The sequence below is a fragment of the Oryctolagus cuniculus genome, chromosome 1, assembly GCF_964237555.1.
Source record: "Oryctolagus cuniculus chromosome 1, mOryCun1.1, whole genome shotgun sequence".
Taxonomy (NCBI): domain Eukaryota; kingdom Metazoa; phylum Chordata; class Mammalia; order Lagomorpha; family Leporidae; genus Oryctolagus; species Oryctolagus cuniculus.
This window is the reverse complement of record NC_091432.1, coordinates 229,120,245-229,133,927: the sequence shown is the minus strand read 5'-3', so window position 1 is coordinate 229,133,927 and position 13,683 is coordinate 229,120,245. Positions and strand designations below refer to the sequence as shown.

General features: G+C 43.9%; 1 protein-coding gene across 10 annotated transcripts in view; it reads right to left on the bottom strand.

Moving 5' to 3' along the window:
• GAPVD1 (GTPase activating protein and VPS9 domains 1) overlaps nucleotides 1-13,683 on the bottom strand; it is a 106,074-nt gene that overhangs the window by 16,874 nt on the left and 75,517 nt on the right. For 3 of the 10 annotated variants that reach the window (XM_051836384.2, XM_017350057.3, XM_017350059.3), the window contains exons 14-18: nucleotides 11,204-11,299; nucleotides 10,695-11,065; nucleotides 7,603-7,690; nucleotides 6,646-6,726; nucleotides 1,162-1,284 (exon numbers count right to left, since the gene is read on the bottom strand). In XM_051836384.2, coding sequence (XP_051692344.2) covers nucleotides 1,162-1,284; nucleotides 6,646-6,726; nucleotides 7,603-7,690; nucleotides 10,695-11,065; nucleotides 11,204-11,299 — 759 coding nt within the window. Of the gene's footprint in view, nucleotides 1-1,161; nucleotides 1,285-6,645; nucleotides 6,727-7,602; nucleotides 7,691-10,694; nucleotides 11,066-11,203; nucleotides 11,300-13,683 lie in introns of those variants that run through there. The other 7 variants (XM_017350058.3, XM_017350060.3, XM_051836626.2 and 4 more) reach the window with 4 other exon arrangements.

The window sequence follows — 13,683 nt, the reverse complement described above, 5'->3', positions numbered from 1 at the left end:
GGGGCTATATCATTATTTTTCTGACACCTACTGAGAATTCCACTACGAGGAAAAGAGAATCGTTTAAAAAATATGTACTAAGCAACAATGGATAACTATCCTGAAGGTCTCCCAGGTGGGGCTGACACTGTGGCATAGCAGGTAAAGCTGCCCCCTGCAGTGCCAGCATCCCATATGGGCACTGGTTTGAGTCCCAGCTGCTCCACTTCCAATCCAGCTCTCTGTTATGGCCTGGGAAAGCAGTAAAAGATGGCCCAAGTCCTTGGGCCCCTGCACCTGCATGGAAGACCCAGAAGAAGCTCCTGGCTCCTGGCTTCAGATCATCTCAGCTCTGGCTATTGCAGCCATCTGGGGAGTAAACCAGCAGATGGAAGACTTCTCTTTCTCTCTCTGCCTCTGCCTCTCTGTAACTCTGCCTCTCAAAATAAATAAATAAATCTTTAAAAAAATAGTCTCCCAGGCTAAACTCAGCTGTACAACTAGATAAAAGTACAGTTCTACACAGTTTAAAAAGCATGCCCTAATTCCCTCTGAACCATTCACCCAAAACTCATGGGATGGCCGGCGCCGCGGCTCAATAGGTTAATCCTCCACCTAGCAGCGCCGGCACCCTGGGTTCTAGTCCCGGTCGGGGCGCTGGATTCTGTCCCGGTTGCTCCTCTTCCAGGCCAGCTCTCTGCTGTGGCCCGGGAGTGCAGTGGAGGATGGCCCAGGTGCTTGGGCCCTGCACCCCATGGGAGACCAGGAAAAGCACCTGGCTCCTGGCTCCTGCCATCGGATCAGCGCGGTGCACCGGCCACAGCGTGCCAGCTGTGGCGGCCATTGGAGAGTGAACCAACGGCAAAAGGAAGACCTTTCTCTCTGTCTCTCTCTCTCACTGTCCACTCTGCCTGTCAAAAAAAGAAAAAAAAAAAAGAAAAAAAAAAAAGAAAAGAAAAAAAAAACCTCATGGGGTAACAAGTCTAACACATATAAGCATATGGGGATACCCAGGCTTATTGGGAGAGGGACATCAATTTAATCTGGTTTGGTTACCAAGTCTGCAATTTTGAGATAATAAACTGATTTCACTTGCTCTTCTTTTAAAGGCTACTTAAGTTCAAACTACTTTTATCACTGTGATTTAAAAGTTACTGTTCAAATCTCTATCATGATTCTTACCTGTACTTTCATAGTTCGCTATTGCTCCTTCACTGGGGCTGGTCCGTTTAATGGCATTCCTGTATTTGTCCAAAATGTCCTCGGCGACCTGAGCTTGTGCACTTAATCTAGGGCTGGAATCATCTGTGGGGAGAGGACAGTGAGAAGATTAGTTCTTTAGTTTGTTCAAGTCTGACATTAGTAGGACACCATTAGCATAATCCCAAAGGCAGATTAGGAGGTAAGACTTAAAAAGAGCACATATCTCAATGCTAAGAGGCACCATGCAGCTGCCTACTCATCCCACTTCTAGGTCTGAGAGCCTTGCCAAAGCAGGAAACAGAGACCAGTTAGCTCCACTTTCTCATCATCACCAGAATTCAGTGCAGACTGATGGATGATGAGTTTTTAAGTGCTTACATTCGAATCACTGTCATGAGCAATTCACACTAATAGAATTTCCAACAATACTTTTTATAGGTAGATTTCATTTATTGACAGCTCTATGCTCAAGGAGGAAAAAAAGAACTATTCAAACATAAATATTTTTTAATAATAACAAAAATATCTTTCTGCATTCTTCTTTCACAAATCTCTCCAGCACACCTGAAAACTGTGCATCCTCATGTTCTGTCTCACTAAACCTCAGCATCACAGTACTACTGCTGGAATACAGCACCTGTTAGATCTGCTGACAAAATGAAGTTCCACGGTGACACACATCCAGGCCAACAGGCAATCATAAATGTCCACATTCTGGTAGAATCTCATTTTTAAAAAATCACTAGATTAAATATGTGCACATGTGTTAATAGCAGCTAACATTTATTGAGCACTTACCTCATGCCAGGAACTGTGCTAAGCACCTTTCATGGACTATTTCTATTTAACATTAAACAATGTTAACAAGGGGCTCCTTTTATCAATTTCCAGAAGAGGAAATCAAGACCTAGAGAATGCATGTAGCATGCTCTCAGGCATTCATATCTCCACAAAACTGTAGTAATTAGGAAGACAGGATTTCCACAGAAATCAGTATTTTTGCTATAATGCAATTTGAATTCAAAATGTGAACTGATAAAACCTTTATCAAAGGGCTAGTGCTGTGGCATAGTGGGTTAAGCTGCCGCCTGCAGTGCTGGCATCCCACATGGGCACCGGTTCTAGTCCCAGCTGCTCCACTACTGATCTCTGCTATGGCCTGGGAAAGCAGTGGAAGATGGCCCAAATCCTTGGGCCTCTGGACACACAAGGGAAGACCGGAGACCAGGAAGAAGCTCCTGGCTTTTGGCTTCGTATCAGCTTAGCTCCAGCCATTAAGGCCATTTCAGGAGAGAGCCAGTGGATGGAAGACTTTTTTCTCTCTCTGCCTCTGCCCCTCTGTAATTCTGACCTTCAAATAAATAAAGAAAAACCTTTATTATGATAGAATCCTGTTTTGGAGGGTGAACATTTTTGAGTAACCACTTTTGAATGCTGTTGAAAGTTCTGAAAAAGATTATACAGTTGAGCTAACGACAGTGACAGCCATAATGTTCCTTATAAACCTTTATTTCTATTAACACCATTCTCAAAATTCTTAACCATAAATAACTTAAAAAAATGTTCACTTATAAGGATGTGAGCACTATTTTCATAGTAAAAAATGGGGGACAATTAAATACAGAACAAGAGAATGCTTATAGTGTAGCAGAAACATATGACTATTTTATAGCCACTAAAAATGATTTAAAAAACAACTATGTCAAGTATAAATTGAGAGAGCAGTTTATAAATTAACATGTGGTAAGAAAAGAATATAAACTATTACATATACAATCTAATTCAATCCTCAAAGAGCCATGTACAAATATTGAGAAAGACTAGGAGAGAACAGGAAAATCACAGCGGTGAGAAGAGCAGGAATATGGGTAGTTTCTTTTCTTTTTCTTTTTTTAAAAAAGATTTATTTATTCAAAAGGCAGAGTTAGAGAGACACAGAAAAAGATCTTCCATCCACTGGTTCCCTCCCCAAATGGCTGCAAGGGCCAGCGCTGGGCCAGATTGAAGCCAGGAGCCAGGGCTTCTTCCAGTCTCCCAGTTGGTTGTCAGGAACTCGAACACTTGGGCCATCTTCTGCTGCATTCCCAGGTGCATTAGCAGGTTCTGGGGCAGCTGGGACTTGAACTAGAGCCCATATCGATACTGGCATTGCAAGAGGCAGCTTAAAATGTTATACCACATGCTGGCTCCAGAAATTTTCTTTCAAAACAGTTGAAAACTGATTTAATGACAACTTTTCACACTTGATCTTAGCCAAAAGTCTGAGAAGCAATTAATGATAACTTTTCAATGAGTGATAGGAAAATTATTTGTACTAATAGGGAAGCTAAATTGCTTAACTCACACCCAAAAACAGTATTCTTTATGAAAAAAATTACTCTTTAGCTTCTATTCCAAGCAACAAGAACAAAAAAAAATATGTAGCCCAAAGATGGTGTAAAAAAAAAAAAATTTAGAGGCTGGCACTGTGGTGTAGTGGTTGAGGCCACTGCTTGCAGTGCCAGCATCCCATATGGGTGCCAATTAAATTTATGGATGCTCCACTTCCAATCCAGCTCCTTGCTGGTGGCCTGGGAAAAGCAGTGGAGGATGGCCCAGGTGTTTGGGTCCCTGCCACCCACATTGGGAACCCAGGTGGAACTCCTGGCTCCTGGCTTTGGCCTGGCCTAACCCTAGCCATTGTAGTCATCAGAGGAATGAACCAGAGGATGGACGATACCTCTCTCTGTCTCTTCTCTCTAACTCTACCTTTCAAATAAATAAATCTTTAAAAAAATAATTTGCAACTTCTCTGAAGTTATTAATTTAACATTTTTTTTTTTGACAGGCAGAGTGGACAGTGAGAGAGAAACAGAGAGAAAGGTCTTCCTTTTGCCGTTGGTTCACCCTCCAATGGCCGCTGCGGCCGGCGCGCTGCGGCCGGCGCACCGCGCTGATCCGATGGCAGGAGCCAGGAGCCAGGTGCTTTTCCTGGTCTCCCATGGGGTGCAGGGCCCAAGCACCTGGGCCATCCTCCACTGCACTCCCTGGCCACAGCAGAGGGCTGGCCTGGAAGAGGGGCCACCGGGACAGAATCCGGCGCCCCAACCGGGACTAGAACTCGGTGTGCCGGCGCCGCTAGGCGGAGGATTAGCCTAGTGAGCCGTGGCGCCGGCCTAATTCAACATTTTTTAAAAATTTTTTTTTATTTGAAAGAGTTACACAGAGAGAGAAGGAGAGGCAGAAAGAGAGAGAGGGATCTTCCATCCACTGGTTCACTCCCCAATTGGCCACAACGGCTGGAGCTGTGCCAATTTGAAGTCAGGAGCCAGGAGCTTCTTCCGGGTTTTCCCCATGCGGTTGCAGGGGCCCAAAGACTTGGGCCATCTTCTACTGCTTTCCCAAGCCGCAGCAGAGAGCTGGATCAGTAGTGGAGCAGCCGGCACTCGAACCGGCACACATATGGAATACCAGCACTGCGGACGGCAGCTTTACCTGCTATGCCCCAGCGCCAGCTCCTATTCAACATTTTTAAAACATGAGGTTGCATTAAGAGTAATCCAGTGTAGGGGCCAGAGTTGCGGTGCACGGGGTTAAGCTGCTGCTTGAGACACTGGCATCCCAGGCAGAGTGCCAGCTGAAGACCGAGCTGTTCAGCTCCAATCCAGCTTCCTGCTAATGTGCCTGGAAAGGCAGTGGAGGATGACCCAGGTAGCTGAACCCCTGCCACTACACAGGAGACCTGGATGGAGTTCTAGGCTCTTAGCTTGGGCCTGGTCCAGCACCAGCCACTGCAGTTATTTGGGGAATGAACCGATGGATGCAAGACTGCTTTCTCTCTCACTCTCTGTTATTTTGCCTTTCAAATAAATAAATCTTAAAAAAAAAAAAAAAAAGAGTAATCCATTGTAAACCTTGGTGTTCTGAACACATGAACATAGTAAGGATACATAAATTATTTTCCAAAAGGACAATGTCTTCCCAAATCTTTCCAATCAAACTGGAAGGCCCTGATGAACTGATGTCATGTGGGATTTAGCATAATATCCACCACACTTAGCACAGTGACTGGCATGAGTCAGATGGCCAACAAGCTATTTGTTAATTGGTTAAGACAGGCTTGGCTGCCCTCAGCAGGGAACCCTGGCTTGTAGGCACACTTGCTGGTGTTCAGAACCACTATTCCAGGCAAGTTACACTATCAGACAGAGCAGGAAGGTATATGCAAGGACATAGAGACATACGTAAATATACAGAGTAGGTATTAGGCAACATGCATTAAATGGGATTTTACTGGCACTATACCGCTTTTTTTTTTAAATAACAACAAAAATCTTCATTTTAATTAGTAGGATAACATCATTTAAAATCAAGAGAAGAAAAGAGGTGAGAAATGAAATTCCCTCTAGATGCTCTATAGCCACCGGAAATAATCTACGGTTATCAAACTCTAGGTTGAGTCATTAACACTACTTCTCAAACTCTTTCCTTTGGGGAAGCTCATTTCTGATGTGCCAAAAAGAACTCAGAAATACAAAAGCTGAGTAAGGTTAGAGACTAATCCCAAGTTGTGTTTTCCTTGGTTCAGATAAAATGTTAAAGTGGTTGAAGCTATAAAAGAAAAAAAAAGTAAAATTTTAAAATACTTTTGTTATAGTGACTGGTTTTTTTTTAATATTCATGTATTTATGGGGTAGGGGGAGGAGAGCTTCCATCTGCTGGTTCTCTCTCCAAATGCCTGAAATAGACCGGGGCTAGCCCAGACTGAACCAGGAGCCTGGAACTCAATCTGGGTTTCCCACACGAGTGGCAGGAACCTAACTACTTGAGATGCCTCCCAGAGTGTGTACTGGCAAGAAGCTGGAACAGAAGTGGAGCTGGGACTGGAACCCAGGCACTCCGAAATGGGATACAGGAACCCCACATGGCATTCGAACTGCTGTGCCAAAACACTTGTCCTGGCATTTATGATACTATTTAAATAAGTAATTTATCACACACAAAAAATGATTAGATAAAATAGAATTCCACTGTGATCCTGAATAAACCAGATCAAACTACAGATAGAAATAAATTTCGAATTCAATGATCAATGTTAGGGAAAACGACTCAATCAATGATCCAAAGATGCAGCATGCGTATCACTAAAACCATCACCACACTTTCCTAGAAGGCACTCTGCCATCATCCCACTAGATGGCGAGCTGTAGTGTGGGCCTAGAGAGAGGCTCAGGATCGGGGCCTCATGGTAAACAAAGTTATGACAATGAGGATGATGATGGTGGTGGCAGTCTGCGGGAAGGGCACACTGGGATTCACTGTGGCCACCCACTGGAAACCACAGAGCTACGAAGAATACACTCCCCACTGTACACACACAGACACACCCTTCTAAAATGGCAACGCTTATGGCACCCAATAAAAAGTGTTATGAAATATGTGCTCTGGGAATGAAGGAGCCAGGAAGTCCATGGGTCTACAAACCTGTGAGTGTTGAGAATCTGTCAGGCCCCAGATCATCTTTGTCTTTTTCTTGTTTTTCTTTCTTTCTAAATGGTATAGGAGCTGGAAATTAAATAAAGTCAGTAGTGTGACATATAACATACTGCACTACTTGGAAGTTACTGGGTGTGCCAACATTTCTAAGTGAAAGGAGGATGAAAAGTTTAAAAGCTAAGAAATTCTAAGTGCTGACCAATAATTGTTCTCAAAATAGCATTGAAGGTTCTTAAAGAAACTTTCAGAATCTGCTTTGGAGTCAGTGGCCATAGCAAGAATGATTTAATAGGAATCCAATGGGACTAAATCGAATGGTTCGATCTATGCTCATGAACAGCACGTTCAAGACTCCTAGGCTCGTTTCCTGGAGCAGCTCTCGGGAGCTCCTGGGAGAGGCCAGCGGAAGCAGCCCAGCTTCACTCCTGGATGAGCTCTCCTTCAGGAAGAGAGGCTTCTGTCAATCAAATGACGCCAGGCTACTTACCAAAAAAGCAAATAATTTTATACACCACCTTCCAAAGTAAACGTTCACTAATATTCAGGGTATAAGCATTCTCAATGAACACACATAAAGAGCTTAAATTTACAATAAGAATGTAAAGGATGAATTTTCAATGTTATAATTACAAATTACATCCCATCTTCCACAAAAATAATAGCAATTCCTATGTCAAAGTCCTCTGTTTAGCTTCAATAGCATATGAAGTTACCACCACCTAGCAGCCACTTCCATTTATAAAACTGTGCCCCCTCTCAAGAACATTTCTAAAGCTCTGCCCTAGCATTCATCACAGTGAAACCATTTTCTATACCCTCAAAACAACTAGAAGCTTACGCCCAGCAAGCCTTACAGAGTGTTGAGACATGGGCTCTCTCTCAAAGAGATTTTGGGAACTTTGCTTCCTGTAGTTAACACAGCACTTTAATATTTTGTAAAATTACCTTTAGGCATAGCTGAAACAAAACGTTTTCTCCACCAAGGTCTGTTCCTGTCTGATTTCTCATCATCACTATCTTTGCGTTCTTCAGTCTGTGGAAAAAGTTAGAAGCTTTATTTGGTGTTGGGCAGCAGAATAAATTACTATGAAAAAGATTTTGGTACATCTGTGAAATACAAAAAACAGTCTTATTTGCCTAGAAGCAAAACTGTTCTTACTACCATGGAAGCAATTCTAGAACATGGAAATACACCTTTCAAGAACCAGACTTGATCTGCTTGAGGGTTTGACAGCAGGTACTGTCTTATTACTATTAATGAACTGTAGAGAGCCCAGCATAGATAAGCACTCAGAAAATACATATGGAGTAAGTAAACGCAGTGCAAACAAACTCTAGAGAAGTAGCAATGAAGTAGCAGTAGTATGCATAATAATAAAATAATAAAAGATGTACTATGTGCCGTTAAAAAAAAAAGCTATCATTTAAATGTCTGTTAAAAAAACTGTCCTTTTTTTGAAAAAAAAAAAAAAAAAAAGATGTACTATGAGAGGTAGGGTTATAGTCAGTGAGAGGGAGAAACAGAAAGAAAGCCCTTTCCATTGGTTCACTCCCCAAATGGCCACAATGGCTGGAGCTGCACCAATCTGAAGCCAAGAGCCAGGAGCTTCTTCCAGGTCTCCCACGTGGGTGCAGGGGCCCAAGGATTTGGGCCATCCTCTACTGCTTTCCCATGCCATAGCAGAGAGCTGGATTGGAAGAGGAGCAGCCAGGACTAGAACCGGTGCCCATGTGAGATGCCAAGCGCCGCAGGCGGAGGATTAACCCACTGCACCACAGCACTGGCCCCAAGCTCTTTTTATAGATGCAAAATATGAGACCAAAAAAGGTTATCCTCCTACCTTCCCCAAAGTTACACAACCTGTTTGTGGCATAGCTGAGACCGAGATTTGACAAACTACAAAGCTCATGTTTTGAGTACCAATATAGCCAAATTGTCATCGAGACCACAGGGTAAAGAGCAGGAGCCATGACTCCTTTACTAGCCGATCATGTGACTGTGTACAAATCACCTAATTTCTATTTTTAAATCTACAAAATTGGGACTAAAAATACCTTCTCTCGGGGGATCCCTGTGAATAGGGGATCAGAACCCAAGTGGGGAGATGAAGGCATCTGTGCTAAGGAAAAGTTAGTAATGGGGATGTGAAATTGATTACGTAAGGGGCACTGATCACATGATGATGTGAACAATAATGAAAGCAGGTTTCTCACCGTTGGGGAAAGGAGTTAACAAATATGGAAAGGGAAAAGATGAAACAAAGCCTGCTGTTTCCAGATTAAAACCGAATGTGTCTGTGTGAGCTCACAGTTCTCTCCACACAGAGAAGGATACAGAAATACACAGATAAATGTGTACACACACAAACACTCCCTAGCTCTGTCCACAAAGAAGTTCTGAGAGCAGCCACACACTGACAGCAATGAGTACTGTATTGAGATCTCAATATTTAAAACCCATTTTTTTCACTGAAAGAAACCAGGGTTACTTGGATAAATGGCTGATTCCAGGAGTAGGGCAGATGAAGTACAACGTAAGCTTGTAACATTTTGTGTTGGAAAGCAATATTCAAAGAATGATAGAGGCATGTCACAAGAACCAAGCAGTGAACGCGAAGGGGCTCCCACTGGCCACATCAGGGACCATCGAACATCAAAATATTTGATAGTAACAAGCCAGGGACTAAAAAAGAAAACCAAATGTAATTAAAAATACATTTAAAAAATTGATGCACGGGATAGTTACATATTCTCAGAGTACTTTTGCACAAAATACTTACTAGTTACACAGGGAAAAGGAGTACTTTACAGTGGGGATGTCTCGCAGACAAAGGATCCTTCATCAAAGGATCTGAATGCAACACCATAGTAATGCAAGAAATTAATACTGTATGCTATGGGGCTGGTGTTATGGCACAGTGGGTTAAAGCCATGGTCTGAAGCGCCAGCATCCCATTTGGGTGCCGGTTCTAGTCCTGGCTGCTCCTCTTCCAATCCAGCTCTCTGCTATGGCCTGGGAGAGCAGTAGAAGATGGCCCAACTGGTTGGGCCCCTGCACTCATGTGGGAGACCCAGAAGCAGCTCCTGGCTCCTAACTTCAAATCGGCTCAGCTCCAGCCATTGTGGCCATTTGGAGAGTGAACCAGCAGATGGAAGACCACTCTCTCTGTCACTGCCTCTCTCTATAACTCTCTCAAATACAAAAAATAAATCTTTTTTAAAAATACTGTAAGCTATGTGAGAGGATACAATGAAAAGGTTACAGTGTCATGTCAGTCATGTTCCTGCCAAAGGTGAATAACCTGAATCTCATCGTGAGAAAGAGCAAACAAACCCCAAATAAAGGAGTCTCGGAAAGAACTGGCCTACAGTTTTACAAGATCATGAAAGTTAAGGAAAGATAAACTGTTCAAGACTAGAAGAGAAAACATGACAACTAAAAACAACATGCAATTATGAACGAAATTCTTTTACTACAGAGAATGTCAGAGGGACAAGTGGGGACTCTGACATGTGATGTGAGAATCAGCAGTAACTCAGTGCTTACTGCCTAACACTGAAGGCCATACAGGACATGCAGGAAAGGTGCCTGTTTGTAGGAAACTCAGTATTCAGAGAGGGTGCAGCCTCAAGCTGGCAGCTTACTCTGAAACTGTGGGAAAACGCTCTTTTATCATAGGAGTATTTTCAACTTTTTTCTAACTCTATGCTTGATTCAAAATAAAACATAAAAACACATCTAGCATCATCTCAGAGGGGTACTGTAAGGTTTTAATGAAATTATATTTAAAACTGTTTGGAGAAAAATGTCCAAAAAATATAAGACAGTATTACCACACAATCAAAGTGGCCTAGGTTTCCAATGGGCTATGGTCCTGGGAACAGCAGACTGACAAATCATCTCAAAGAAGGACTGTACTCCATCCTCACTCTTAATCTACCTAGTTCATATTCACTTAAGGTATCAAGAGACCCAGGCAGATACAACACTGAAGGTGACCACAACAAGCGAACGCCACATGGCCTGCGTCTCATACCTCTCCTCTTGAGGAGTCTTTACTCGGAGATGAAGATGATGAGTGAGGTGCAGCCACCAAAGAAGTAGCACCAACGGCTGCAGCTGGAGGGAGTTCTCGCTCCTCAGTCCCCGGACGGCGGTTCCAGCTGGGGTCACTCATGGGTCGCCGGACGGAAGACACTATATCTGAGCTCCTACTGCGGACTAATCTCTCAGGGTAAGAATGCCTCTGCTTGAATGCTTCCATTTCAGCAGGAGTTAAAACATGGGAACCAAAGTTGGGCAGTCTGGCCTCATTTCCTCCCACAGCTCCTTCCAGGATTGGGGGATCTGGTGGTGGATGTGATGGCCTGGCATAGTGAACCTTTGGCCTTACCACAGCAGAAGCTCCTGCAACACAGCAAAAAAATTCTTAGAAATAAATTTGCAACTGAGAAAACAAATCTGACGAATGCATAAAGGATAAAGGGTTTTAATTTCTTTCTTCTGTCTGTAACAAGAATCACAAAGTTCATTTCACTAGTTTACCTTCATGTGAAGACAGTGGATCAAACATGGCAAGCAGAGACTCTGACTGAGAAGGAGGGGAGGTCAGCTGGTGGGCGCCTGCAACAGGAGGGCAGACTGTGAGACCAAGCAGAATTCAGTCAGTCAGAGGGTTAACACAGTGAAAGGGGTTCCAGGGTTCTTTATTTTCCTTTTTTGATCAGTTAGAACTTCAGGGCATACAGAAAAAAATACAACTAATAAATGTTATATTCTGATCATTTGAAATTCATTTTACAGTTTTGTCTTCATGCATGGATTTTCATTACACTAAAGGGTCCAGCACACACACATCAATTACTATTAACGGGCAAACATAACGGTTACTGCAGAGGCACAGGACCAGAAGATCTAAACCATCAAATTTTTGAGAATGTCAGGGCTTCCCTGGGCATTACCTTCCTACCACATACAAAAATAAGGGCAATATTATCTATAGAAGGGGTGTAAATAAAACGGTTATAAAGTTTTAAATTTGGGGGCTGGTGCTGTAACACAGTGTAAGCCACCACCTACGGGGCTGGCATCTGGCATCCCATATGAGTGCCTCGCTGCTTTTCCTAGGTGCTTTTCCAATCCAGCTCTCTGATGTGTCTGGGAAAGCAGCAGAAGATGGCCAGATTTGCCTGGGACCCTGCTGCCCATGTGGAGACCTAGATGGAATGCCTCGCTCCTGGGTACGGCCTGGCCCAGCCTTAGCTGTTGAGGCCATCTGGGTAGTAAACCAGTGGGTATGGCCAGCGCCGTGGCTCACTAGGCTAATCCTCCACCTAGGGGCACCGGCACACTGGGTTCTAGTCCCGGTCAGGGCGCCGGATTCTGTCCCGGTTGCCCCTCTTCCAGGCCAGCTCTCTGCTGTGGCCAGGGAGTGCAGTGGAGGATGGCCTAAGAGCTTGGGTCTTGCACCCCATGGGAGACCAGGAGAAGCACCTGGCTCCTGCCATCGGATCAGCGTGGTGCGCCGGCCGCAGCGCGCCAGCCGCGGCAGCCATTGGAGGGTAAACCAACGGCAAAGGAAGACCTTTCTCTCTGTCTCTCTCTCTCACTGTCCACTCTTCCTGTCAACAACAACAACAACAACAACAACAACAAAAAAAAAAAAGAAAAGAAAAAGTAAACCAGTGGGTAAAGAAATCTCTCTCCCCCTCTCTCTCTGCCTCTGCCTATCTGTAACTCTTTCAAATAAGTAAATAAACCTTTAAAAAACACAATCTCTGAAAAAAATTAAATTCTAATAGTACCCTCAGAAGATTTAAAAAAAAAGTTAGAAAAATGAATATTACATTACATTATGAAACTTTTAAAGTGTACAATTTTAAGTTAGAGCAAAATGATTCCTCTAAGCCTATGTCTAAAATATCAAAGACAGGGGCCGGCGCTGTAGCATAGCAGGTAAAGCCGCCGCCTGCAGTGCCTGCATCCCATATGGACGCCGGTTCTAGTCCTGGCTGGCTCCTGGCTTCGGACTGATGCAGGTCCGGCCATTGCGACCAGTTGAGGAATGAACCAGTGGATGGAAGACCTCTCTCTCTCTCTCTCTCTCTCTGCCTCTCCTTCTCTTTGTGTGTAACTCTGACTTTCAAATAAATAAATAAGTCTTTAAAAAAAATAAAAGAAAAAAAGATAAAATATCAAAGACAGAAATATTAAAATAGATGATTTTGCAGAGGCTAAAACTTTCAAATATAAAAAAGAAACTGGTAACAAAATTTCTTAGCCTGAAGCTATATTTTTATACTAAACAATTATTATGCTTTTTGATTTTTCCTTTTCCACTCTAGTTAATAGTTATGTCACTAGGAAATGCTTAGGGAGCAGGCATTTGACACAGCAGTTAAGATGCTGCTTGGGGGCCTGGCACTGAGGCACAGTGGGTTAAGCCCCCACCTGAAACACCAGCATTCCATGTGTTCTGGTATAAGTCCCAGCTAATTCCACTTCAGAGCTAACTCTCTGCTAATATGCCTGGGAAAGCAATGGAGGATAAAGTCCCTGGGCCCCTGCACCCACATGGGAGACCTAGAAGAAGCTCTTGGCTTCTGGCTTTGGCCTGGCCCAGCCCTGGCTGTAGTGGTCATTTGGGGAGTAGACCAGTGAATGGAAAATCTCTCTCTGTCCCTCCCTCTCTTTCTGTAACTTTAAAAATAAATAAATAAATCTAGCCGGCGCCGTGGCTCAATAGGCTAATCCTCCACCTTGCGGCGCCAGCACACCGGGTTCTAGTCCCGGTTGGGGCGCCGGATTCTGTCCCGGTTGCCCCTCTTCCAGGCCAGCTCTCTGCTATGGCCAGGGAGTGCAGTGGAGGATGGCCCAGGTGCTTGGGCCCTGCACCCCATGGGAGACCAGGAAAAGCACCTGGCTCCTGGCTCCTGCCAGGATCAGCGCGGTGCGCCGGCTGCAGCGGCGGCCATTGGAGGGTGAACCAGCGGCAAAAAGAAGACCTTTCTCTCTGTCTCTCTCTC